The sequence below is a fragment of the Lithobates pipiens genome, unplaced genomic scaffold (genome assembly GCF_037356315.1).
Source record: "Lithobates pipiens isolate NorthernLeopardFrog02 unplaced genomic scaffold, aLitPip1_a1.2 Scaffold_13, whole genome shotgun sequence".
Taxonomy (NCBI): Eukaryota; Metazoa; Chordata; class Amphibia; order Anura; family Ranidae; genus Lithobates; species Lithobates pipiens.
In genome coordinates this window covers 6,724,334-6,750,503 of record NW_027507718.1, presented here as the reverse complement: position 1 = coordinate 6,750,503, position 26,170 = coordinate 6,724,334, and the positions used below count along the sequence as shown (strand labels likewise).

Sequence of the window (26,170 nt, the reverse complement as noted above, 5' to 3'; positions counted from 1 at the left end):
TATATAGCAGTGATTACTGTATAAATGACAATGGTCCCAAAAATGTGTCAAAAATGTCCGATGTGTCCGCCACAACGTCGCAGTCACAATAAAAATCGCTGATCGCCGCCATTACTAGTAAAAAATAAATAATAAAAAATGATTAATAAAAATGACATAAAACTATCCCTATTTTGTAAACGCTATAACTTTTGCGCAAACCAATCAATAATCGCTTATTGCGATTTTTTTTACCAAAAATATGTAGAAGAATACGTATCGGCCTAAACTGAGGGAAAAAAATGTTTTTTTATATATTTTGGGGGGATATATATTATAACAAAAAGTAAAAAAATAATGCGTTTATTTCAAAATTGTCCCTCTATTTTTGTTTATAGCGCAAAAAATAAAAACCGCAGGGGTGATCAAATACCACCAAAAGAAAGCTCTATTTGTGGGAAAAAAAGGACGTCAATTTTGTTTGGGAGCCACAGCGCACGACTGCGCAATTGTCAGTTAAAGCGACGCAGTGCCGAATCGCAAAAAGTGGTCCGGTCTTTGACCAGCAAAATGGTCCCGTCTGTAAGTGGTTAAAGCATCTATTAACCTCTTCAGCCCCGGAGGATTTTACCTCCTTCCTTACCAGAGCACTTTTTGCGATTTGGCACTGCGTCGCTTTAACTGACAATTGCGCGGTCCTGCGACGTTGCCTCCAAACAAAATTGAAGTCCTTTTTTTCCCCACAAATAGAGCTTTATTTTGGTGGTATTTGATCACTTCTGCGTTTTTTATTTTTTGCACTATAAACAAAAAAAGTGCACCAATTTTGAAAAAAACACAATATTTTTTACTTTTTGCTATAATAAATATCCAATTTTTTAAAAAAAATATAATTTTTTCCTCAGTTTAGGCCGATACGTAATCTTCTACATATTTTTGGTAAAAAAAAATGCAATTAGTGATTATTGATTGGTTTGCGCAAAAGTTATAACATCTACAAAATAGGGGATGGATTTATGGCTTTTTTTTTATTTACTAGTAATGCCGGCGATCTGCGATTTTTTTTTTTTTTTTTTCATGACTGCGACATTATGGCAGACACATCGGACACTTTTGACACATTTTTGGGACCATTCACATTTACACAGTGATCATGCTATAAAATTGCACTGATTACTGTGTAAATGTGACTGGCAGGGAAGGGGTTAACACCAGGGGGTGCTGCAGGGGTTAATATGTTCCCTATGGGAGTGATTCTAACTGTGGGGGGAGGGGACTCACAAGGGGAGGAGACCGATCGGTGTTTCTCTGTACTGGGAACACACCATCGGTCTCCTCTCCACTGACAGTACGTTGATCTGTGTTTTTAAATACACAGATCCACGGTCCTGCTGTGTTCCGGGCAATCGCGGGTGCCCAGCGGACATCACGGCCGCTGGGCACACGCACTGGGTCCCGAGTGGTTCCACGGGTGCCGGGTCCCCTAGGCGGCCAGGAATCAGAGGACGTCATATGACGCCCACCTAGGATGGGAGATCCCATCTGTGGGCGTCATATGACTTTAGGCCAGGGCTGAAGTGGTTAAAATATATACAAAATATGTTATTTGATTATTTTTGCATATGGAACTGGAATAGAGATTGTTAAATTATGCTTAGAAAGTTGTATTTTTTTTTTTATAAATGTATACATGTGTTGGCCTTGTTCAAAATTTTGAAATATTAATACAAAAAAATTAGCTCTGTTAGACACCATTTAGGGAGAAGCATATCCATTTATTAGCATCTAATATAACAAACATGATTAAATCACAACAGAGCTTTACATCTCTGTAATACCACCATGTATTGCATGTATTGACTAATCATTGGTTTAAAACGGCAGATTTCTACTTTGCTTCAAAGACTGTCAAGCACAATGAAAAAGCTATATAAGTGCACCAGTCCAAAGCCAAAGTTCCTTTTTATTAGGGAAAAGTGAGTGAAGCAATTCCCCATTTATAAGGTCGCTTTGTTGGGTTAAGGTTGAGGTCATAATCTTGGCAGAGGGAAGGTAAAGCTTTCTTGGCAGCCACAAACAAAACACCAAACTGAAATTTGGATACATAAAACTACAGTGTCCCACAACTGCAATTCCTAAGCTCCATAAACCAAATATTTATTTGTTAATCCCCAGAATGGATTTTGGATATAATTAATAAACAGCATAAGATCTTGTAACCCTGTGCAAAATCTACACAGTGGGCCTGGATATTAGAACATGTTTTCTTGTGCTTGGATAAGAAATAACATTGCACCAAATGTCTGTAGCAAAGTGATTTCTAAAGAATTGTCTTATGATGTAAAATAATAAAGGGATGTTTTATAAAAAAAAAATAGTTTACAAATTACATTTCCTATCACATTAATCAAAAAAAAACAAAAAAAAACAAACATACAACTACTCTATCAGTGTAGCGAGACCATCTCTGAGCCCCTGTCTGAGATTAGAAAGTGAAGCAGCAACAACAGAGAGGACATCTCTCTGCTTACTGCTCCAGTCAGTATGTTCTTTTTAATTAGACTCATGATCATGTAGGACCCATGATAAGACCCATACACTCCTCTCCCAGCCTGAGCGTTGCTGTACAGGAAAGATTGCAAGAGACTGAAATCAAATTCAGGTATTTATAAAAATGTATCAAACGTGGAGCAGATGCGCATGGCAACCCATCAGCTTCTATCTTTTATTTTTAAAGCCTAACTGAACAAGTTGAAGATAAGGACTAATTGGTTGCCGTGCACTACTGTTTTAGATTCTGCTCCAGTTTTGATGAATCCTCCCCATTTAGTGATTTAAAAAAAAAAAGAAGAAGAAATATATAACTGCATTCATTGGTGTTTCAATATCTCCTGGTAGACTGACAACTCTGCTGCTAAGTGGAAGGCAGTGGGTAAATGTCATTCTGAACACAAAAAAAAGTGCTATTAGGGCCCTTTCACACTGAACGCAGTTGGATGTATTTTGAACTGCATTAAAACTGCATAGACAGCCCAAAATCAAGGTAATCCCAGTAGTCACAGTTCACATCATTGCAGTGCAGTTCAGCGCAGTTAAGAAAAAAAAGTAGAGCATCTGCACCCCAAATGCAGGTAATGCACTACAAATGCGTTTCGGATGCACTACACCGCGCCCCTTTAACCACTTCAGTTCCGGACCAATAAACACCTTAAGGACCAGAGGTCTTTTTGCAATTTCGCACTGCGCTGCTTTAACTGGTAATTGCGCGGTCATGCAATATTGCACCCAAACGAAATTTGCGTCCTTTTCTTCCCACAAATAGAGCTTTCTTTTGATGGTATTTGATTGCCTCTGCGATTTTTTTTTTTTGCGATATAAATGAAAAAAGAGCGAAAATTTTGAAAAAAAAAGATATTTTCTTCTTTTTGTTATAAGAAAAATCGAATAAACTAAATTTTAGTCATACATTGAGGGCAAAATTTATTCAGCCACATGTCTTTAGTAAAAAAAATGTCAATAAGCGTATATTTTTTGGTTTGCGCAAAAGTTATAGCGTCTACAAACTAGAGTACATTTTCTGGAATTTACACAGCTTTTAATTTATGACTGCCGATCTCATTTCTTGAGGTGCTAAAATGGCAGGGCAGTACAAATCCCCCCCAAATGACCCCATTTTGGAAAGTAGACACCCCAAGGAAATTGCTGATGGGTATGTTGAGCCCATTGAATATTTATTTTTTTTGTCCTAAGGGATTGAATAATGACAAAAAAAAAAATAAAAAATTTTTTTTACAAAAAGTTGTCACTAAATGATATATTGCTCACACATGCCATGGTTATATGTGAAATGACACCCCAAAATACATTCTGCTGCTTCTCCCGAGTACGGGGATACCACATGTGTGGGACTTTTTGGGAGTCTAGTCGCGCACGGCACCCCGAAAACCAATCACCACCTTCAGGATTTCTAAGGGTGCAAATTTTTGATTTAACTCCTCACTACCTATCACAGTTTCGAAGGCCATAAAATGCCAAAATAGCACAAAACCCCCCCAAATGACCCCATTTTGGAAAGTAGACACCCCAAGCTATTTACTGAGAGGCATGTTGAGTCCATGGAATATTTTATATTTTGCCAAAAGTTGCGGGAATATTACAAACTTTTTTTTTTTTGCACAAAGTTGTCACTAAATGATATATTGCTTACACATGCTATGGGCAGAAGTCAAATTACACCCCAAAATAAATTCTGCTGCTTCTCCCGAGTACGGGGATACCACATGTGGGGGACTTTTTGGGAGCCTAATTAACTAGCTACCTAGCGACACTAGCGACACTGATGCAGCGTTCAGAAAAATTATCGCTTAGTGACACTGGCAAAAGGGGGTGAAAGGGTTAACTAGCGGAAATCAGGGGGTTAAAACCATTATTGGGTAGTATATCGGGGTACCTAGCGCTATAAAAACCTGGCGGTGAACCTAAAAAAATAACTAGCTACCTAGCGACTGTAGCGACACTAATGCAGCGATCAGAAAAACGATCGCTTAGTGACACTGGCAAAAGGGGGTGAAAGGGTTAACTAGCGGCAATCAGGGGGTTAAAAACATTATTGGGTAGTATATCGGGGTACCTAGCGATATAAAAACCTGGCGGTGAACCTAAAAAAATAACTAGCTACCTAGCGACACATGCAGCGATCAGAAAAATGATCGCTTAGTGACACTGGCAAAAGGGGGTGAAAGGGTTAACTAGCGGCAATCAGGGGGTTAAAAACATTATTGGGTAGTATATCGGGGTACCTAGCGCTATAAAAACCTGGCGGTGAACCTAAAAAAATAACTAGCTACCTAGCGACTGTAGCGACACTAATGCAGCGATCAGAAAAACGATCGCTTAGTGACACTGGCAAAAGGGGGTGAAAGGGTTAACTAGCGGCAATCAGGGGGTTAAAAACATTATTGGGTAGTATATCGGGGTACCTAGCGATATAAAAACCTGGCGGTGAACCTAAAAAAATAACTAGCTACCTAGCGACACTAGCGACACATGCAGCGATCAGAAAAATGATCGCTTAGTGACACTGGCAAAAGGGGGTGAAAGGGTTAACTCTAGGGGCAATCAGGGGGTTAAATCTTTATTGGGGGGTGATAGGGGGCTACCCTGGACCTAACACTAACTGTCCTGACAGTTTTTACTGTCACAACTGACACTGAATGCATTGATCAGTAAAGAAATGATCAATGCAATCAGTGACACTGTGACTGGGGGGGGAGGGGGGGCGGGGGGGGATCGGGGGGCGATCGGGGGGGGGGATCGGGGGGGGTTTGTGTGCCTGTGTGTACCTACATGTCAGTGTAGTGTTCGTGCAGAATTACTTTTACTCTTCTCCTCGTAGTCCGGTCAAAAAGACCGCCCCGAGGAGAATGACATCACTTCCTCCTTCCTGTGTAAACAATACACAGGGGAGGAAGCTTCTCATTGGCCAGGAGCGATCCAGAGGGGGTGGCCGAAAACGAACGGCCATCCCCTCATCACGGAGCGCTCCTGGACCGAATCGGACCGCCGTAACCAGCGGGAGGGGGTCCGATGGGACCCCCCATCCGCTGGAAGGCAATCACGTAGATGTACGTGATTCTGCCTGCCTGTGCCATTGTGCTGACGTACAATGGCAATACGGCGGTCCTGAAGTGGTTAAGGACCCATTCACACTGAATGCAGTTGGATGCATTTTGAACTGCACTCTAACTGCATAGACAGACCAAAATCAAGGTAATCCTATGGGCATAGTTCACATCATTGCAATGCAGTTCAACACAGTTAAAAAAAAAAGTAGAGCATCTGCACCCCAAATGCAGGTAACACGCTACAAATGCACTTCAAATGCATTGCACCACGCCCCTTTAAGCCAAGAAAGCAAATGCTGCACAAAATGCATGCAAAGTGCATTGAAGCACGTGTGAAGTGCACATCAAGCATGCTTAAAATGCATGTACACATGCAGTCAAAATGCGTAATTATGTGCAGTTTCTGGTATGAATTTAGCCAGGAAAGCCAACACCAAAAAGCATAGAAAAATGTACTGCAAACCCAGTGCTAAATGCAGCACAAGACGCATTCAAGCACACATTAAGCGAGCATTTAGCGCAGTTTCTGATGTGAATGGGCCCTAATTGGCAAAATTTACAGGTAAAAGACCTTTTAACAAAAAAATATTTGCATAACAAAATGGAAAAAAGTGGGACTTGATGCCAAACATACAAAAAAAAAATCGGAGTTTACATACACTTTACACATTATTCTGTATTTTCTGTAGAATTCCAACTGTATTTATTTTCTTTTTTGTCACATTGTGGGACACAAGGTCATACTGCCACCTATGGGAGGGTTGGCCACTGGCAAACAAAAAACTGTGGGCCAGCCCAAGATAACCCCCCCCCCCCCCCATGCTAATAGAATGCCTCTGATTTTGCTAGTGTTCTAGGAGGATATGTCTTTTCTTCAGCTCTTTTTATTTTTTATTCCGTAATTTTCTTTAATCAGCATTGCTATGGGAGCTTCTTTTGATTGCAGATATCTGTCATGGTAATCCTCAGCCTGGCTTTTGGAGTACCCTGTCTGGTCTCTGCTGGACTGAATATGGGAAGTAACCTTCAGGCACTGGGTTCCTCATGCGGTGCTTACCAGACTCTACTCAGGTAAAAGTTAGCTTGGAGTGTTTTCCAGGTCCAGGGCTGCTGGTATTGCCTATATATATATATATATATATATATATATATATATATATATATATATATATATAAAATATACATGTTGCACTTTGCAAGTGGCCTACCTGGATTATGGCTGAAGCTTTCAGCCATAATCCCAGTATTGTTTTTTCAGATGGCAGCTGGTTTTCTCTTGAAAGCGTTCCGAGGGGCTCGTGACGTCCCCTCCTGCTGGTGTCTCTCAGGCTTACCATTTCCGCTGGCTCACCCAAGAAACAATCCAACCATGGAGCTAGAATGTCACAGAGGTGATCAAAGAGTAGATTGTCTAAATGGCCGGTCCAGGCTAGAAGTAAACAACTTTTTTTTTAAAGCAAATGATCCAAAAAAAATGTTTTTATCTTTTTCTTTTAAAGGTAAAGAGATTTGGGGTCTCTTTGACCCCAGGTTTCTTCATAAAGAGGACCTGTTATCCTTATTTTTAGTACAAGGGATGCTTACATTCCTTGTAATAGGAATAAAAGTGATCAAAATATTTCAAGGGCATTGTAAAAATAAAAATAATTTTTTTTAAAGCACCCCCATCCCTCCGTGCTCATGTGCACATGTGAAATATAGCCACGAACATTAGAGCAAGAGCAATAATTCTAGCGCTAGACCTCCTCTGTTGCTCGAAACAGTTAACCTGTAAAAATGAAAATACTGAAGCTTTGAGTTTGGAACATCCTGCTGAGCAGTCATCTGATCCATATGCAGTCAGACAATGCCACAGTGATGGCATATGTCAACCATCAGGGAGGAACCAAAAGTGTCCTTATATTAAATTATATTATTACTATACAGGATATGAAGCGCACAAACAGTTTGAGTTAAGCTTTACTAAATGAAGGCATACAGTACAGTTGCAATACAATTTAATACAAGAGGGATCAGAGGGTTCTGCTTATTCGACCTTACAATCTAAATTGAAGAGTTAAGTGATACAAAATGTGATAACTGTTATGGATGAGTTCATGGGGAAAGCAAAAGTACAACTTATTAGTCAGAGGTAGGAGAGGCCTCTCTGAGAAAAGGGGTTTTCAGGGATCGCCCAAAGGCAGATAGAGTAGGAGATAGTCAGACAGATTGGAGTAAGGCGTTCCAGAGGATGAGAGAGACTCTGGAGAAATCCTGGAGGTGAGCATAGGAGGTGCCAAGGGAGCTAAACACAAGGGGGGAGCTAGGGAGGAGCAAAGAGAATGGTTTGGTGTTTTGAAATTAGGTTAGTGATGTAGTTGGGGGAAGAGTTGTAGATGGCTTTTTAAGTTGCTGGAATGTTTGGCAAAGAGCTTCAGGAAATGGTCTGACATCCATACCGATATGTCAGTTAGCAAATTGTTGACACACAAGGAGACTGATAGGAGAAGCTGAGGGGTAGAAAGATCATTTTGGGTGTCAGCATAGAAATGGTATTGTAAGCCATAAGAATCAGCTGACTCACGGAGGAGGTGAATAGAGGATAGAAGAGGTATTTGAATGGAAACTTTGGAGACCCCAGTGGAAAGAGAGTTGTGGCACTGAAGGTGCAGTGAGATGAGTAAGAGGAGAACCACCAAACAGCATAATCATGGGCACCAAGGCAATGGAGTTTTTTGAGGAGGAGGGAGTGGTCAACATCAAACTGGATAGCTTTGTTTCCAGATTCAGGGACTATACTGGAAGCATTGGATGCGCTGGTGGCTCTGTTGGATTAACACAGTCTGATCTGAGCATTTCCCACATGAAACTTCTTCCTTGTCTGCTTAGCAGGATCAAAATGGTGGGCATTCCAATCATCTTCATTGGTGTGGACTTGCCAATATCGACCTGGAAAGACCCTAGCAGATGGTCTGTTGGCAATAAAAAATCATCATGTCTCAAGGACTGTTTTGTTACCCTGCATCCCAGTCGCTGGATTTAATGTCATGGCTGTTGAAGCTCAGATTCTGAGGGATAGGCATCTGCTTCTCAGGGCTTCCCCCAGGAGTTTCTCCATGGGACTAATACTCTCCTTCCTACAGCAGGGTCTGTCAGCGCTTTGTAGGGTTCGATTTCTGCCCTTTTTTCCAGTTTCAGAGACCATGGACCTCTTACTCCTTGATTGAGACCTTTGTATGGGGGGTATCAGATGTAGCTACCCCCATTCCTTCCCCTGTGATACTACAGGAACTGAAACCTGTTTTTCTCTGTGCTTCAGAAACCAACAGTTGAACCCATTAGAGACATTCCTCTCCCTCTTCCCAGCTACAAAGTGATGTTCCTTATAGTCATCAAATCTTTGAGGCGAGTGTCTGAACTGGCGGCCTGTGCATTCTAGTCCTGCTTTTGGTGCTTTCCAATGCTGTACTTTACTGTCTGTCTGCCACAGGGGCCATCCAGACCACCACCGTGCAACTTTACTGAGCCTGTGCCTCCATAGTTAGTTCTGAGCTGTGAGACATTCATGTGTCAGACACTTTGTACCCTGGGGCCACAACACTTTTTTTCTGTTGCTTGCCTAATTGAGGGGCCATGACACTTTTTTTTTAAATGGTGCATGTCTTTAATGGCTGGACCATGACACTTTTTTAAAACGTTGCATGCCTTTTTTTTATTTTTATTTTTTTTAATTCTGTGATGTGTTCGTTTTAACCACTTCCCATCCGGCCTATAACAGAATGACACCTTTGAAGTGGTTCTGTTATCCTGATTGGGCTTCATATGACGTCCAGCAGGATAAAATGCCGGCACGCACCCTCTGAATGCATCGTGTCAGTCTGACACACCGCATCTCTGATCGTGATAAGAAGCCTCTGACAGGGGCTTCTTACCACGTGATCAGTTGTGACCAATCACAGCTGATCATCGCAAGAACCAGGAAGTGCCAGTAAACGGCATTCTTCGGTTCGCACTGACAGGGTAGAGGACAGATCGGACACTTTTGACACATTTTGGGGACCATTGACATTTATATAGCGATCAGTGCTATAAAAATGCACTGATTACTGTGTAAATGTCACTGGCAGGGAAGGGATTAACACTAGGGAGCGATCAAGGGGTTAACTGTGTTCCCTGGGTGTGTGTTCTAACGGTAGGGGGATGGGACTAACTAGAGGAGAAGACAGATCGTTGTTCTTAGCTAGTAGGAGCACACGATCTGTCTCTCCTCACAGAACAGGGATTTGTGTTTTTACACACCCTTGTTCTGGCTCTCGTACACACGATTGCGTGTGGTCAGTGGTCATCTCGACTGCCGGACACGCGCATCGGTTCCCCCGCAGTGCGGCAGCAGGCACGCCTCTGCTGTACCTGCTTAAAGGGCCGATGTACAGCTACGATGGCTCGCGGGAATGTGCCGACCTGCCGCAGTATAATGACGGTGGCTGGTCGGCAAGCATTTAAATGTAAAATGTTTTTTAAAAATACTACTTTTTTTTTTTTTTTCCTTGTCAGGTTGCTTTAACTGACTTAATTTGCAGATCAAAAATGATCCCTTTGATCTGCAGATGAATGAACAGAATGCTAGAAAAGTAACAATATGTTACATTGTATCCTGTGAGCAAGTGTTATTTAAAAACACTGTTAGACTGCTTTTTTTTAAGTCCTATTTTTTATTTGTATAGCTTAGGAAGTGACCACAAACATCAAGTTAATAAGAGACCATGTAGATACTTCAGGGCTTATATTTAAACACGGTTCCTACATTTGCCACTCATTCTGCTCTATTACAGCACACAGGGAAGGGTGGGAATTCAGTTTGCTGCTATGAAAAAGAGAAAACATTAATTTGTAGGAAAAGGTGCAAATGAAAGACACTATTTTTGCTCTCTTTGAGTCATATTTGTTATATAATATATATATATAATATAAATATATTGTAAAGATACTTTTAACTCCATTTTTTCACTTTACAACCTTGAATAGGGTCCAAGTCCAAACAACTGCATCCCTCATACATGTTACATATATTGTATCCATGTTACATTTATTAACCTCCATTTCTACCCATGTTGAAGCTATGTATTTCCATATGAAAGACAATATGGAGGTCCATCTAACCATACCAACAACTGTGTTCTGTATTTATGGATCAGCTCAAATATTACAAATCAGATGCACATAGATAGATGTGGCCTAACATAATGGGTCTGATCAATGGGCAGTCACATTTTAAAGGACTTCTATATTGCCAAGGAAATTTTGCCATGCATCAACATGGTTTCCTCAGGGTATAATTAATGCTTTCTTTTACATTATTATTGTAGAGGTGAACCCCTGGGTCTGGCAATGATTAATATGTTACTAAACCTACAACAGAAAAATCAGTCTGTATATGCAGTAAAGCATGCTTGTTATACTCAATGTGGAACCTAAGGGGTTAATCCTCAGCATTGTGAAAAAAGGCTGTTTGATCCTGTCTTCTCTGATCCTCCCCTTCTTTCATTGTCCCCAATCCATCTCCTGATCAAAGCCTTTGGAGTCACTCTGCACATGCTCAGTTTAGTGTGTATTGCTAGAGAGTTTTTTTATTTTCTTGGGAGGGTGCATGTAATCAGCACAGGGCCAATCGGCACTGTCAAGACATAGGGTCAGGGGTCCTGCAGTCTCATAGGACAGTCAGAGAAGAATGAAACCCTCCTACAAGCTTTAATCAAATGCTGATAGAAGTCACAAGACTGCTATATACTGCTGATGAAAAAGGATATTTAGCAGTTTATATTTGCTAAAATAATTGCATTTCCATGTACTGTGGGAGACCAGATATAGTGCATGGTCCTGCTTTAATTAACACTTTAAGGAAGAAGTTAATCTCTTGTTATGTCAATTTATTAAAGGCAATGTGCAATCTTTTATTTATTATTGCCAGGACTAAAAAAGTATTAATTTTTATTTCTGTAAGTCCGGAACATTCAGAAAATAATTTTGCATAAGTCTATGCAAAAATGAATGAATCCCTAGGTATCCATACAAAATCGTTAACTGTATTCAGTTAAACATTATCTAGTTGGTATTTTGTTCCAGCCTTCTACAGCACAATTCCCTGCACGTCGACCTTTGAAATGAAAACAGGAAACAGCAGCACTTTTAGCCAATCAGGTTAATGGCATTGCATAGTAATGTGAACCTAACAAGGAAGGTGACTAAATGGAGGAGATCACATAGTGGGTGACTCTCACCTGTAATCCTAGACAGTTGAATGTGAATTTTTTTTTCATACATCTCCTTTCATTACTTGTTACCTTTCCATCGGTTTTGCATCTAAAACACACCTACAGATAATAAGTGGTGAAGGGCCTGTTTCTCAGAAGTATAGGGGAATATTTATAAATGAGGCAGAGATCTTCTAGTATCACTTGTTGTGCTTGTAGTACTGTTTTGTACTGTGTAACATAGTTGAAAAGTCTTCCCCTATGTTTATATCTTCACAAGTTCTCGAGAATAAAATAAATATTTATTATTTACCATTTTCTTGGATATTACAATATATAATGTACATTGGAATAATACCTTGAAAACATATAGCAGTATACTTTTTGTGGCAATTTTTTTGGCATGATAAGTTTATCATTTTTAAAGTGACTTGTTACTTGTCATGACTTGTGTGATCTACTTGACACCCGTTTAATGTTAATTTAGTCTTTGTGTAGACACATGCCTAGAGGCTTGACATAGTTTTGGCATTGAGCCATGTGTGTAATGAGACTTTGAGAGCATGTTAGAGAATGTAAAAAGTGACCTGGATGCCCCCCCTCAACACTAGCTGTTCCTCTGCTAAATGTAATCAGAACTCTACACATATGTGTTAAAGAAATTACACGTCCAAAAAATGAAATATGGTCTTGATTAGCATTGGGAAACATTTACAGCAATTATCAGTTCCAGTAAAATTAGACTTTTTCCAACAAACACACTTTGGAAAAATGTTTAAATAAATTAAATTCAACCATTGGAATTGTGATAGAGCATATCTATCAGAGTTGGCCTTTACATCGCTAGAGCTTAGGTATCAGAGTTGGCCTTTACATTACTGGAGCATATCTATCAGTGTTGCCCTTTACATTACAAGACCATATCTATCAGAGTTGGCCTTTTTCAACATCAAATGATTACAATTGTTTGGAAGACTGTGTCATTAAGAAAATGTTAACAGCTCACCTGTGTTGTACTGTTTTTGTTATTTAACGGTAAGCTCTAAGCAAACAGCCAAGTACACAACTGATTTACATACTGTATATGGTGTCTTTCCCATCAAAAAATGTAATTCTATGTAACCAGTATTGTGATCCAGATAGCACAGACAGGTCCCAGATCTCTTTGCAGCCTATACAGCAGTTGAGCAATACAGTCAGATCTGGGACTCACCCCAGTCTGTAGTTTGAGATGTAAGAGGTAGCAGTTCACCAGTAAGCTAGCTCATCTTTGTCTGCTCCTGTCAGAAACCTTCCACTATTGGATGGTTAGTGCTAAGTGTTCGAGTCGAGCGCATGTTCGACTCGAACACCGGCTGTTCGCCTGTTCGAAGACAGAACTTTGTGGGCCATTCACGCCATATTCGTGTGGCCCTCACGGCCCACAATGCATTGCACCATCGCAGTGCATTTCTGGCTGATGACATGCACTGTGAACCTCAGACAGTGTCTTATTTTCGTGTGATTGAACTTAGCGCAGTTAGAGTTGGTGTATTGTGCCTCCTGCACAGTATACACCTGAAGCTACCCCAATTGCTAGTGTTGTTCTGTTTCTATACCACAGGCAGCTGCAGCAGTTACAGTGGGTGTATTGTGCCTCCTGCACCGTATACACCTGAAGCTACCCCCAATTGCTGGTGTTGTTCTGTTTCTATACCACAGGCATCTGCAGCAGTTACAGTGGGTGTATTGTGCCTCCTGCACAGTATACACCTGAAGCTACCCCCAATTACTAGTGTTGTTCTGTTCCTATACCACAGGCAGCTGCAGCTGGTATATTGTGCCTCCTGCACAGTACACACCTGAAGCTGCCCCCAATTGCTGGTGTTGTTCTGTTTCTATACCACAGGCATCTGCAGCAGTTACAGTGGGTGTATTGTGCCTCCTGCACAGTATACACCTGAAGCTACCCCCAATTACTAGTGTTGTTCTGTTCCTATACCACAGGCAGCTGCAGCTGGTATATTGTGCCTCCTGCACAGTACACACCTGAAGCTGCCCCCAATTGCTGGTGTTGTTCTGTTTCTATACCACAGGCATCTGGAGCAGTTACAGTCGGTGTATTGTGCCACCTGCACAGTATACACCTGAAGCTACCCCCAATTGCTGGTGTTGTTCCGTTCCTATACCACAGGCATCTGCAGCAGTTACAGTCAGTGTATTGTGCCACCTGCACAGCATACACCTGAAGCTACCCCCAATTGCTGGTGTTGTTCTGTTCCTATACCACAGGCATCTGCAGCAGTTACAGTGGGTATATTGTGCCACCTGCAGAGTATACACCTGAAGCTACCCCCAATTGCTGATGTTGTTCTGTTTCTATACCACAGGCAGCTGCAGCAGTTACAGTTGGTGTATTGTGCCACCTGCACAGTATACACCTGAAGCTACCCCCAATTGCTGGTGTCGTTCTGTTCCTATACCACAGGCAGCTGCAGCAGTTACAGTGGGTGTATTGGGCCTCCTGCACAGTATACACCTGAAGCTACCCCCAATTGCTGGTGTTCTCATTTCCCTGCATTAGTATGCCATTAGTATGTCTGGAAGGCCAACAAGGAGATGCAGACAGTCACAACCCAATACAAGAGGGCAAGCAGGCTCTATGTCTAGAGGTAACAGTGCTGGTTGTGGATGTGGTGCATCCTCATCAGCACGTGGCCATGGGACACGCTTGTCCTTATTTTCGGCAGCTGGATGTGTTGAGCCGCAGCATGCCGAAGACTTGGTAGAGTGGATGACCAAGCCCTCCTCATCCTCTCTCAGCCAGGCTCAGGGTACTGGCAAAGGAGCTGCCAACTCATCCTGTTCCCTCGTCTCAATTTCATCAGTCACTCCTTCCTTACCCTTTCTCCTTCCCACCATGTCCTCCTGAGGAGTCCCCCGAACTGTTTGAGCACAGTGTTGGGTACATGCTCCAGGAGGATGGCCAGCGTTTTGAAGGCGCTGATAATGATACCCAGCTAGAGGAAGGCAGTAGAATGAGCCGAGAGAGAGAGGATGCTCAAGAAGGACAGCAATCTGGCAGTCATGTTCCACCAGCTGCAGCATACTGCCAGGTTTGCTCCAGTGATGAGGTCACTGACTCCACATGGGTGCCTGATAGGAGAGAGGAGGAGGAGGCACATCTCCAACGAGGCAGGATGCCCCCAGGGGCCAGCTTAAGGGCAACACACTGACTGAATCACACCGCAGAGATCCGCCTGTGCAGGGCGCTGCCTCTGCGCATTATTCCAAAAGTTCTTTGGTATGGGCCTTTTTTGAGACGAGTGCATCAGATCGCACCGCTGCTATTTGCAACATATGTCTCAAGTGTATCTCGCATGGCCAAAACATCAGCTGCTTGGGCACCACATGCTTGACCAGACATATGTCGACCTGCCATGCAGTTCGTTGGCAAGCATACCTAAAAGACCCACACCAAAGAACTAAGCGGACCTCTCCTTGCTCTTTATCAGCTAGGATCTCCAACCCCACTATACCTTCAGTCCTCTCTGAAACCTGCACTGAGAGGAATGAAGGTGTAGAATTAGGTGTGTCACAGCCAAGTACTTGCGGGCACTCTGCTAGCAGTACACCAACGTCCGATTGTACCAGGCAAATTTCCCTGCCCCAGCTGCTGGACCGTCAAAAGAAGTTCACTCCCAGCCATCCACATGCTCAGCGGTTGAATGCTAGCTTGGATAAATTGCTAGCACTTCAACTGCTGCCTTTTCAGTTGATAGACTCGCCCCCCTTCCGTGAGTTTGTGCAATGTGCGGTTTCTCAGTGGCAGGTTGTTCCACCACCACGTCTCCAAAATGCTACTACTGGTTGTTACACCTGTCTCCCCCACCCTCTCCTCTTCTTCTTCTTCCTCCATGACCTCTTCCTGTGCTTTGTCCTTGGAACCAGCGGTGCTCCGTAGGCGTTCAAGGGGCTACGCAAGTACGCAGGCTAAAAGATTCCATGCTTGCGCCTGTGTGCTTGGGGCACAGGGGCCACACTGGGGCAGATATTTTGTCAGCTCTGCAGGGGCAGGCTGAGAGGTGGTTGACGCCACGCCAGCTTAAGCCAGGAATGGTGGTTTGCGACAATGGAACCAACCTCCTCTCTGCGGGGACAACTGACCCATGTGCCCTGTGTGGCTCACGTCCTTAACTTGGTGGTGCAGCGGTTCTTGGGCAGGTAACCGAGCTTACAGGATGTCCTGAGGCAGGCCAGGAAAGTCTGTATGCATTTCCGCTGATCATATAATGCCAGTGCTCGGCTGGCTGAGCTCCAAAAGGAGTTGAACCTGCCCAAGAACCGCCTTATCTGTGACATGCCCACCAGGTGGAACTCAACGATGGCCATGCTGCAGTGGCTGCACATGCAGCAGAGGGCCATCAATGAGTACCTGTGTGACTATGGCACCAGGACAGGGTCAGGGGAGCTCGTTTTTTTTCACCATGCCAGTAGGCCATTATCAGGGATACATGCACTGTCCTGTCACCATTTGAGGAGGCCACGAGGATGGTGAGCAGTGACAGTGCATGTATCAGTGACACTGTACCTCTTGTCCACTTGTTGGAGCATACGCTGCGTGGAATAATGGACAGGGCACTTGAGGCAGGAAGAGGAGGACTTCCTTGCCTCTCAAGGCCCCCTTTATCCAGACAGTGTTCCTGCTGTCCCGCCGATCACACAGGAAGAGGAGGAGGAGAAGGAGGATTGTTTCAGCATGGAGGTGGAGCCTGGCACTCAGCATAAGCAGCAGCAGTCTTTTAGGAATGATTTACAGTCCCAAGAAACCCAGTGTACTTGTACGTGGCTAGGTGGAGGTGGCTGCGGATCATGTCGTCCTTAGTGACCCAGAGGACTCTGGACCGAATGTCTCTGCTAACCTATGCTGCATGGCCTCCCTGATCCTGCAAAGCCTGCGGAAGGATCCTCGTATTCTTCGGATCAAGGAGAGGGATCATTACTGGCTGGCCACTCTCCTTGGTCCACAGTACAAGGGTAAGGTTGCGGACCTTATCTTGCCGTCGCAGAGGGAGCAGAGGATGAGACATCTCCAGGAGGCCTTGCAGAAAGGTCTGTGCAACGAGTTTCCAGAGACTGGGAGGTTACAAACTCCTGGTCCTGGACAACGTGTTGCTGAGGCTTCGGTCCGTTACAGAAGGAGTGGTGGAGAAGGTGGCCATCTGATCGATGCGTTCAGACAATTTTTTAGTCCGCAGCCCCAAGGTATGATCGATTCCAGCAACTATCGCCAGCATCTGATTTACATGGTGCAGGAATACTTAGGGGCAAGGTCAGACTTCGACACCGTTCCCACCGAAAATCCCCTGGGTTACTGGGTCTTGAGGATGGACCACTGGCCAGAGCTTGCACAGTATGCAATTGAGCTACTGGCCTGTCCTGCATCCAGTGTTCTTTCGGAATGCACATTCAGTGCTGCTGGAGGCTTTGTAACCGATCACAGGGTGCGCCTGTCCACCGACTCGGTTGATCAACTGACCTTCATAAAGATGAATCAATCTTGGATCATTTTTTGGAAATGTCAAGAATGCCTATGCTGATGCTGAGGGACTATCTTGTTATGTTGATTAACTATCCTCTTCCTCCTCAATGATCCTGCTGATAGCTTGGAAGAACATTTTTGGTTCTGTGCGCCGCCACTAGTGGCTAAGACCCAATTTTTCAGCCCCTGTTTAACAGGGGCATGTAATTACAATTTTTAATGCAATACTTTGCCGCAGGGCTCATTCCTGCACTCCAACTAGAGTATCTGGGAAAGGTTGCAGTGTTGTGGCCCAGTGCCTAAGGCCCAATTTTTCTGCCCCTGTTTAACAGGTGAATGTAATTACAATTCTTGATATAATATTTTACAGCAGGGCCCATTCCAGCACCCACCGAGAGTAACTGTGAGGACTTACAGTGTTGTGGCACCAGCACCACAACCACCAAAGGCCCACTTTTTCTACCACTGTTCAACAATGGCATGTAATTACAATTCTTGATATAATAGTTCACAGCAGGGCGCTCCAGCGCCCACCAAGAGTCACTTGGAGGGCTTCCAGTGTTAACTTGTGGCAACCTTAGGGCCAAATTTCTACAGAGCATATAGGGCAGGCCCCTACTTTGAAACAGCCAACTTGCAAACAGAAGGAGACAACAGGAAGTGAGATGAAGAAACGATGGATGGCCAAAAAAAATATACAGGGGTGATAACCCTTCTCTAGCTTAAAAATAGATTTTTTGACTGGAGCTACACTTTAAAAAGGTACCAACCGATTTTACTTAACACAACAAACCTACACAGTCCCTTTCTTGTTTGCCCCGCCTGTATACTGCTGTTCTGCGTATATAGGGCCTGGGGGCCCCACGCCTTTCCTTCTTTTAAATTTGGGTATGGGGTTCCCCTTAATATCCGTACAAGACCAAAAGGGGCTGGTAATGGGCAGGGGGGCTACCCAAGCCATTTTTCTCACTGATTTTCATCCATATTGCCGGAACCAGACATTCCATTAAAACCGCAAGCAATGTTAAATGACTTTCTTTCCATTAAATGTCATTTTGTGCAGGGACTGTTCTAAACATGGGAAACATGTGCCACTTCACAGGCATACTATAGACACCCCCCAGGAACGATATTTAAAGGAATATTTCACTTTTTTTTTCACTTTAAGCGTCATTAAAATCAGTGCTCCCGAAAAAACATTGTTGATCCATGTCCCCTGGGGCAGGAGCCGGGTCCCCAAACCGTTTTTAGGACAATAACTTGCATATTAGCCTTTAACCACTTCAGCCCTGGACCAATTTTCAGCCTAAGGACCAGAGGTCTTTTTACAATTTCGCACTGCACTGCTTTAAATGGTAATTGCGCGGTCATGCAATGTTGTACCCAAACGAAATTTGCGTCCTTTTCTTCCCACAAATAGAGCTTTTTTTTAATGGTATTTGATTGCCTCTGTGATTTTTATTTTTTGCGATCTAAATGGAAAAAGACCGAAAATTTCGAGAAAAAATGATATTTTCTACTTTTTGTTATAAGAAAAATCGAATAAACTCAATTTTAGTCATACATTTAGGGCAAAATTTATTCAGCCACATGTCTTTAGTAAAAAAAATGTCAATAAGCGTATATTTATTGGTTTGCGCAAAAGTTATAACGTCTACAAACTAGAGTACATTTTCTGGAATTTACACAGCTTTTAATTTATGACTGCCTATCTCATTTCTTGAGGTGCTAAAATGGCAGGGCAGTACAAACCCCCCAAAATGACCCCATTTTGGAAAGTAGACACCCCAAGGAAATTTCTGAGGGGCATGTTGGGCCAATGAGTATATTTTTTTTTTGTCCCAAGTGATTGAATAATGACACAAAAAAAAAAGTTTACAAAAAGTTGTCACTAAATGATATATTGCTCACACATGCCATCGTTATATGTGGAATTGCACCCCAAAATATATTCTGCTGCTTCTCCTGAGTACGAGGATACCACATATGTGGGACTTTTTGGGAGTCTAGCTGCGTACGGCACCCCCGAAAACCAATCACTGCCTTCAGGGTTTCTAAGGGTGCAAATTTTTGATTTCACTCCTCACTACCTATCACAGTTTTGAAGGCCATAAAATGCCAAAATAGCACAAACCCCCCCCCCCCCCCCCCCAAATGACCCCATTTTGGAAAGTAGACACCCCAAGCTATTTACTGAGAGGCATGTTGAGTCCATGAAATATTTTATATTTTGCCACAAGTTGCAGGAATATTACAAATTTTTTTTTTTTGCACAAAGTTGTCACTAAATTATATATTGCTCACACATGCTATGGGCATAAGTCAAATTACACCCCAAAATACATTCTGCTGCTTCTCCCGAGTACGGGGATACACATGTGGGGGACTTTTTGGGAGCCTAGCCACGTACGGGACCCCGAAAACCAAGCACTGCCTTCCGGATTTAAATATAAAACGCTACCAAAAAAAACTGTTAGCGATCGCAGGGATCAGGCCTGACTCTGCGATCGCTGCAGTTATGTGTTTAGTGTTTTGTAAGTGACAGTGATCGATCAATACTGCACTTGGGTGGGCTGGGCGGAGGGGCAAAACGCAGGTGCTAGCAGGTATCTGGGCTGATCCTGCTAACAATGCGATTTTTGGAACCCTAAACTGCTGGGGACGCTAGTATAGATCTGATCAGATCAGATATTGATCTGTTCAGATTCTATACCACTACGGGAGGTTTATGCTTTGCGCCTGGGTGTTAGCGGTACTGGCACTAACCTGGCGCTGCCTGGGGCGACGCAGACCCTGACCCTAAAACCTAATTGATATCACCTGCTGGGTGATCAGGGGGTTAAACCTTTATTGGGTAATAAATGGTGGGTGCCCTGATGCTATAAAAAGCAAACTAACTAACCAGAGTCACCCGTAACACTTATACGGTGATCACTGGTGAAAGGGTTAACTAGGGGCAATCAGGGCGTTCAAATTTTTATTAGGTAGTATATGGGGGTCCCTGGCGCTATATAAAAACCTGACGGGGAACCTAAATAACTAACTGGCTAACCAGCGTCACCAGTGACACTTATACTGTGATCGCTGGTGAAAGGGTTAACTAGGGCAATCAGGGGGTTAAAAACATTATTGGGTAGTATATGGGGGTACCTAGCGCTATAAAAACCTGGCGGTGAACCTAAAAAAATAACTAGCTACCTAGCGACACTAGTGACACTAATGCAGCGATCAGAAAAATGATCGCTTAGTGACACTGGCAAAAGGGGGCGAAATGGTTAACTAGGGGCAATCAGGGGGTTAAAACCATTATTGGGTAGTATATCGGGGTACCTAGCGCTATAAAAACCTGGCGGTGAACCTAAAAAAATAACTAGCTACCTAGCGGCATCAGTGACACTAATGCAGCGATCAAAAAAACGATCGCTTAGTGATACTGGCAAAAGGGGGTGAAAGGGTTAACTAGGGGCAATCGGGGGTTAAAACCATTATTGGGTAGTATATGGGGGTACCTAGCGCTATAAAAACCTGGCGGTGAACTTAAAAAAATAGCTACTTAGCAGCACCAGTGACACTAATGCAGCGATCAGAAAAACGATCGCTTAGTGACACTGGCAAAAGGGGGTGAAAGGGTTAACTAGGGACAATCAGGGGGTTAAAACCATTATTGGGTAGTAAATCGGGGTACCTAGCGCTATAAAAACCTGGCGGTAACCCTAAAAAAATAACTAGCTACTTAGCGGCACCAGTGACACTAATGCAGCGATCAGAAAAACAATCTCTTAGTGACACTGGCAAAAGGGGGTGAAAGGGTTAACTCTAGGGGCAGTCAGGGAGTTAAACCTTTATTGGGGGGTGGTAGGGGGCTACCCTGGACCTAACACTAACTGCCCTGACACTTTTTACTGTCGCAACTGACACTGAATGCAGTGATCAGTAAATAAATGATCACTGCAATAAGTGACACTGTGACTGGGAGGGGGGGGCGATTGGGGGGGTGATTGGGGGGGGTTTGTGTGCCTATGTGTGCCTAAATGTTAGTGTAGTGTTTGGTGCACTTACTTCACTGTTCTCCTCGTAGTCCGGTCAAAAAGACCGCCCCGAGGAGAATGACATACACTATACTCTACTATACACAGCGGGGGAAGCTTCTCATTCGCCAGGAGCGATCGAGAGGGGATGGCCAGAAACCAACGGCCATCCCCTCATCCCGGATCGCTCCTGAAGCGAAACGGACCGCCACATCCAGTGGGAGGGGGTCCGATCGGACCCCCCACCCGCTGGAAGGCAAGCACGTACATGTACGTGCTTGTGCCTGTACATGCCATTCTGATGACGTACATTGGCATGCGGCGGTCCTTAAGTGGTTAAGATTAGCACTTTTGATTTTGAACGTTCGAGTCCCATAGACTTGAATGGGGTTCTAAAGTTCGTACATTTGAAGATTCTGGTGCGAACCGAACGGGGGTGGGGGGGTGTGTTCGGCTCATCCCTAGTACTGAGCACCTCCAGATGAAAGCTTCCAGTGTTGGATGAAAAGCTCTATGCAGTACAAACAGATACACCTTCTGTGAATAAACTTGGAAGGGACTGTGGATCCCTCATTGCTTTTAAGAAAAACTTGGGAGCCACAGTGTTTATATTATAATGGCTGTATTCAAAATATGCAGTTGTAAGCCTAAAGCCCCGTACACGCGATCGGATTTTCCGACGGGAAATGTTGGATGTCAGGCTGTTGGCGGAAAGTCCGATTGTGTATGCTCCATCAGACAATTATTGTCGGACTTTCCGCCAACAAATATTGGCTAGCATGTTCTCAAATTTTCCGCCAACAAATGTGTGTTGTTGGACTTTCCGATGGTGTGTACACAAGTCCGTCGGACAAAAGTACAAACACGCATGCTTGGAATCAAGGGTGAGCTGGAAGCGCCCGGTCTTGTAAAACTAGCCTTCGTAATGGAGATAAATGGAGATATCACATACATCTTGTACGTCACTACGTTCGTAATTGTCGGCCAACATTTGTGTGACCGTGTGTATGCAAGACAAGTTGAAGCCAACACCCTTCAAACAAAATTCCATGGTTTTGTTGTCGGAAAGTCTGATTGTGTGTACGCGGCATAAGTTTATGTTAGTGACATGATGCAATTTAATATAGTTCATGCATGCTGCATACATTCAGATGTCCAAATAAAAAGAATAACATGTCTTTTTGATGTTCTAGGAGACATTTTGAGCAGATGGTGACATATTTCAAAATGGACTCAGCAGAAGAGCTGGCTCGCCACCTAGTGAAAGTAAAATCACATGAACGACAGAGTATGCTCCGAGATTTTTATGCCCATCATCATACAGAGGTGGCAAACTTATACCATGTGCATCTTCCACTTCCTGAAAGAGAGGAAGACAGTGTTCCCAAAACAAAGGATGCTCAAATCAGATTGAAAAAAAAACTTAAAAAATCTCACTTACCTGATGACGCCTTAGGGATGGGTGCTAATACTAAAAGTAAACATGTGGAAATGTTGGATATTGATCATATTGAAAGTGATTGCAATAAACCTAAAATTGAAAGTCCTACTATCGCAGAGAAAGGAATGAAATATCATAGCAATACTCTACAAAAGAAGAGTTTACCTTCTAGAGAATATGAACTGGCAGAGCCACATACAGGTGCCATGTTTGACCAGATCAAGAATGTCCCACAAAACAAATCACTAAAGCAAGACAAAAAGAAAGATGAAGCAAACTTTGTCAGTGACTTGCTTGGCGATACATCTATACTTGATGATCTTTTCAGCAATGCCAGTCTCCGTCAGTCAGCTGCGTTACCAGTAAGAACCCAGTATGAATCAATCACAGCTAAATCTAAGCACCGCTCTAAAGATTTCTGGGATATCCTTAGTGAACAAAATGATGAAAGTATCAACAGACTCACTGACTTATCTGTGATTGAAAAAGTTTGTGAGACTTCCATTGTGTCTTCAGTGGCTAAGAAAGAAACGTGGAATGATTCCCTGTGGGTAAACAATGATAAATTTGTATGGAAGAAAACTAAAACAAGCAATCTGGAAGCTCCATCCTCAAGTAAATCATCCAATCCATAATATATACAGGTAAAGATGTTGATCAGGGCGATCTACCTCAAGCATGGAAGCAATCAAGGAAATCAAGCATTTCTACTCTGAAGCAGCATCTTTTTATTTCAGTGTTTTTTATCATGTATTACTTTTAATTTTTTTAATACTTGACTGATGTTTGTCTAGAAAACAAAATCTGCAAAAGTGTTTGAAAAGATATATTTCTCTGGTTGCTGGTGAGATGTACATCTTTCCTTTACTTAGTATATTTAAAGCTAGTTTGGCATCGGTGCTAATGGCTTCACTCTTACATTGGAGATTTTATGAGCATTTACCGCAGTGCAAACAATTACACGGTAGTAGGATTATTAGTAGTCATATTCATGACCTCCTTAATGCTTAGAATTGTATGGTAACGTTAACTTGTGCTTAATTTTAATAGCATACACCACAACATGCCTGCTATTACCTTTAGTAATCATAAATGCTCATTGGACAGAGGAATGGCTGTGAATGTAGCCTAGGCATGAAATAGGAGAAAGACAGCCACTGGTGAACAAAGTAAAAAGTAGAAATAATCTGAGAGGAGCAAAGAAGATGGCTTTCTGGCAAATAGCAGGCATCTTGTCATTTCTAAATTAAGCTGTACCCATGCATTTAAAAATGCAGTGTGAAGTCAGTTAAATCCTTTGGGTCACACTAACAACACTACACAAACCAGTTCAGATCACAGGCACAGCTGGGGAAAAATGATGTCACTAAGATGAGGGATGGAACTAAAGAGTCATCTGGAAGTGATGACATTTTCCTTATAGAAAACAGTACACCCCTCAGGAGGCTATGGTCAGTCAATAAAGTGCTCAGTTGGGCCCACAGACAGCATTGCTGCATGTTTATTGTGGCTACCACTTAAAGCGGTAGTAAACCCTACTATATGTTTTAAACAAAGACCATATTTCTAATTAGCGAGACGATTTAAATCTATTTATCTAGACAGTTTTATCTAAAATGTTCTTACTTTATATTCCGAGTTGTTTCAATATCGTTTTTCTAACACTAACTCAGCGCCATCTCTGTTGTGGGTCTTCCTTGTTTTCTCCTATCATTTCCGCCCACAGTTCGCGCTGCGCTCTGTAATCCCGCGCGTGCGCATTACAGGCACAATATCCAAGCCTCATTTTCGTTTCCTCTGTTAGAAAAAAAAAGATGAGAAATGATCGCAGGATGTCGGGGCTGACGTCTACAACAGGAAATGACGCAGCCCCGACATAAACAAGAATCTTTCCGGCCGGGGCTCGGGCTGCCGGATTTCTGAGCTATTACTGCGCATGCGCGTTGACGTCACTACTCGCAAATACAGCGATAGTACAGGAAGGAAGCAGGTAGGAAAAAAATTATTACTGCAAATCGATTGGGGATGTTTGGAGGAAAATATTACTAGAAAGTTAAATTTTTGAGTATACAACCACTTTAATGCAAAGCTGTGGTCTTAATTCTTAATTAAATGCTTCTCTCTCTCTCCTTCTGATCCCTAAGCATTTCCTGCTTTGTCCTGAGTTAAGGGCAATTAGGGTACCTTTCCACTGTGCAAATTAGTTTTGAAGTGACACTAAACTCTGGTTTAAAAAAAAAACATTCAATTAAAGTATGTATTCAACTCAAAAAGTACATTCTATTGTTCCCATCCTCCTCCAAATCACAAAACTCCTTTTTGGTGCTGTGATCCATCTTCCTGTTACAGGGTGGCTTCATCTGTTCCCCATGGTTCCACTGTATGGAGGAGCATAGCCACCCTCTTTCTCTTGACATGTCCTGCTTGTTCCAACCAAACAGATATGAGAGAAAAAAAGAGATTCAGGTGCTTAAAAGGACATTTTAAGGAGGCAAAACACCATAATAAATGATTTCAAGAAAAATTGATTACAGGGCTATTAAGTAATGAATGTATATGGATTATTTTTGAAGAATTAGGATATTTTTCAGTGTCACTTTATTTCTGCAGAACAGAGATTGTGACATCTTCATTCAGAAAATACAAAGCTTCCTGTGAATGATACTGTGAATGGTACTCAGCACTACTCAATTTTGTTCCAGGAGGGGGGTGGAAGTCCACATCCTGCTTCCAGAGCACAGCACTGTATACTGTTTGTATCTTATGCTACATAAACTAGTTTAGTTTAGTTTCACTTTAAAACGAATTTCCCCAGTGGAAAGGTACCCTAATTTTCTCTTAATTCAGCACAGAAGGCATATCTTTTGGTAAAACAACATAAAAACCAGGTTGGTCCAAACAAACTGTTTTAAAGCGGCAGAATTGTGGAGATAGGCTTTAAAGAAATTGTGGGTGTTAGCGTAATTTCAGCAAATAGTTTAATAGGTACCCACCACACAAAATGTTATGAGGTTATGTTAATTGAATTAAGCCTTTAAATAGTAATATTTACATCTTGGAAAGGAGGGAAATCAAATTGTCAGTCATATAGCCAAATTACACCTTTAGCAATCACTACCAAAAGCACAATGGTGCAATATCTCATTTACCGTATATACTCGAGTATAGGCCGACCCGAATATAAGCCGAGGTCCCCAATTTACCCCCAAAAAACTGGAAAAAATTATTGACTCGTGTATAAGCCGAGGGTGAGACATGCCTGTCCATCCCTGTGTGTCCGTCCATCCCTGTGGGTCCATCCATCCCTGTGTGTGTCCATGCATCCGTGTGTGTGTGTGTGTGTGTCC

General features: G+C 42.8%; 1 protein-coding gene across 1 annotated transcript in view; it reads left to right on the top strand.

Annotated features, from left to right (window-relative positions):
* ERCC6L2 (ERCC excision repair 6 like 2) overlaps window positions 1–25,965 on the top strand; it is a 232,897-nt gene extending 206,932 nt beyond the window's left edge. Inside the window, exon 19 of the mRNA XM_077474805.1 lies at window positions 22,576–25,965. Within this exon, the coding sequence (XP_077330931.1) occupies window positions 22,576–23,458 (883 nt within the window). The 3' untranslated portion in view covers window positions 23,459–25,965. The remainder of the gene's footprint in view (window positions 1–22,575) is intronic.
* Window positions 25,966–26,170: the final 205 nt, after the last annotated feature.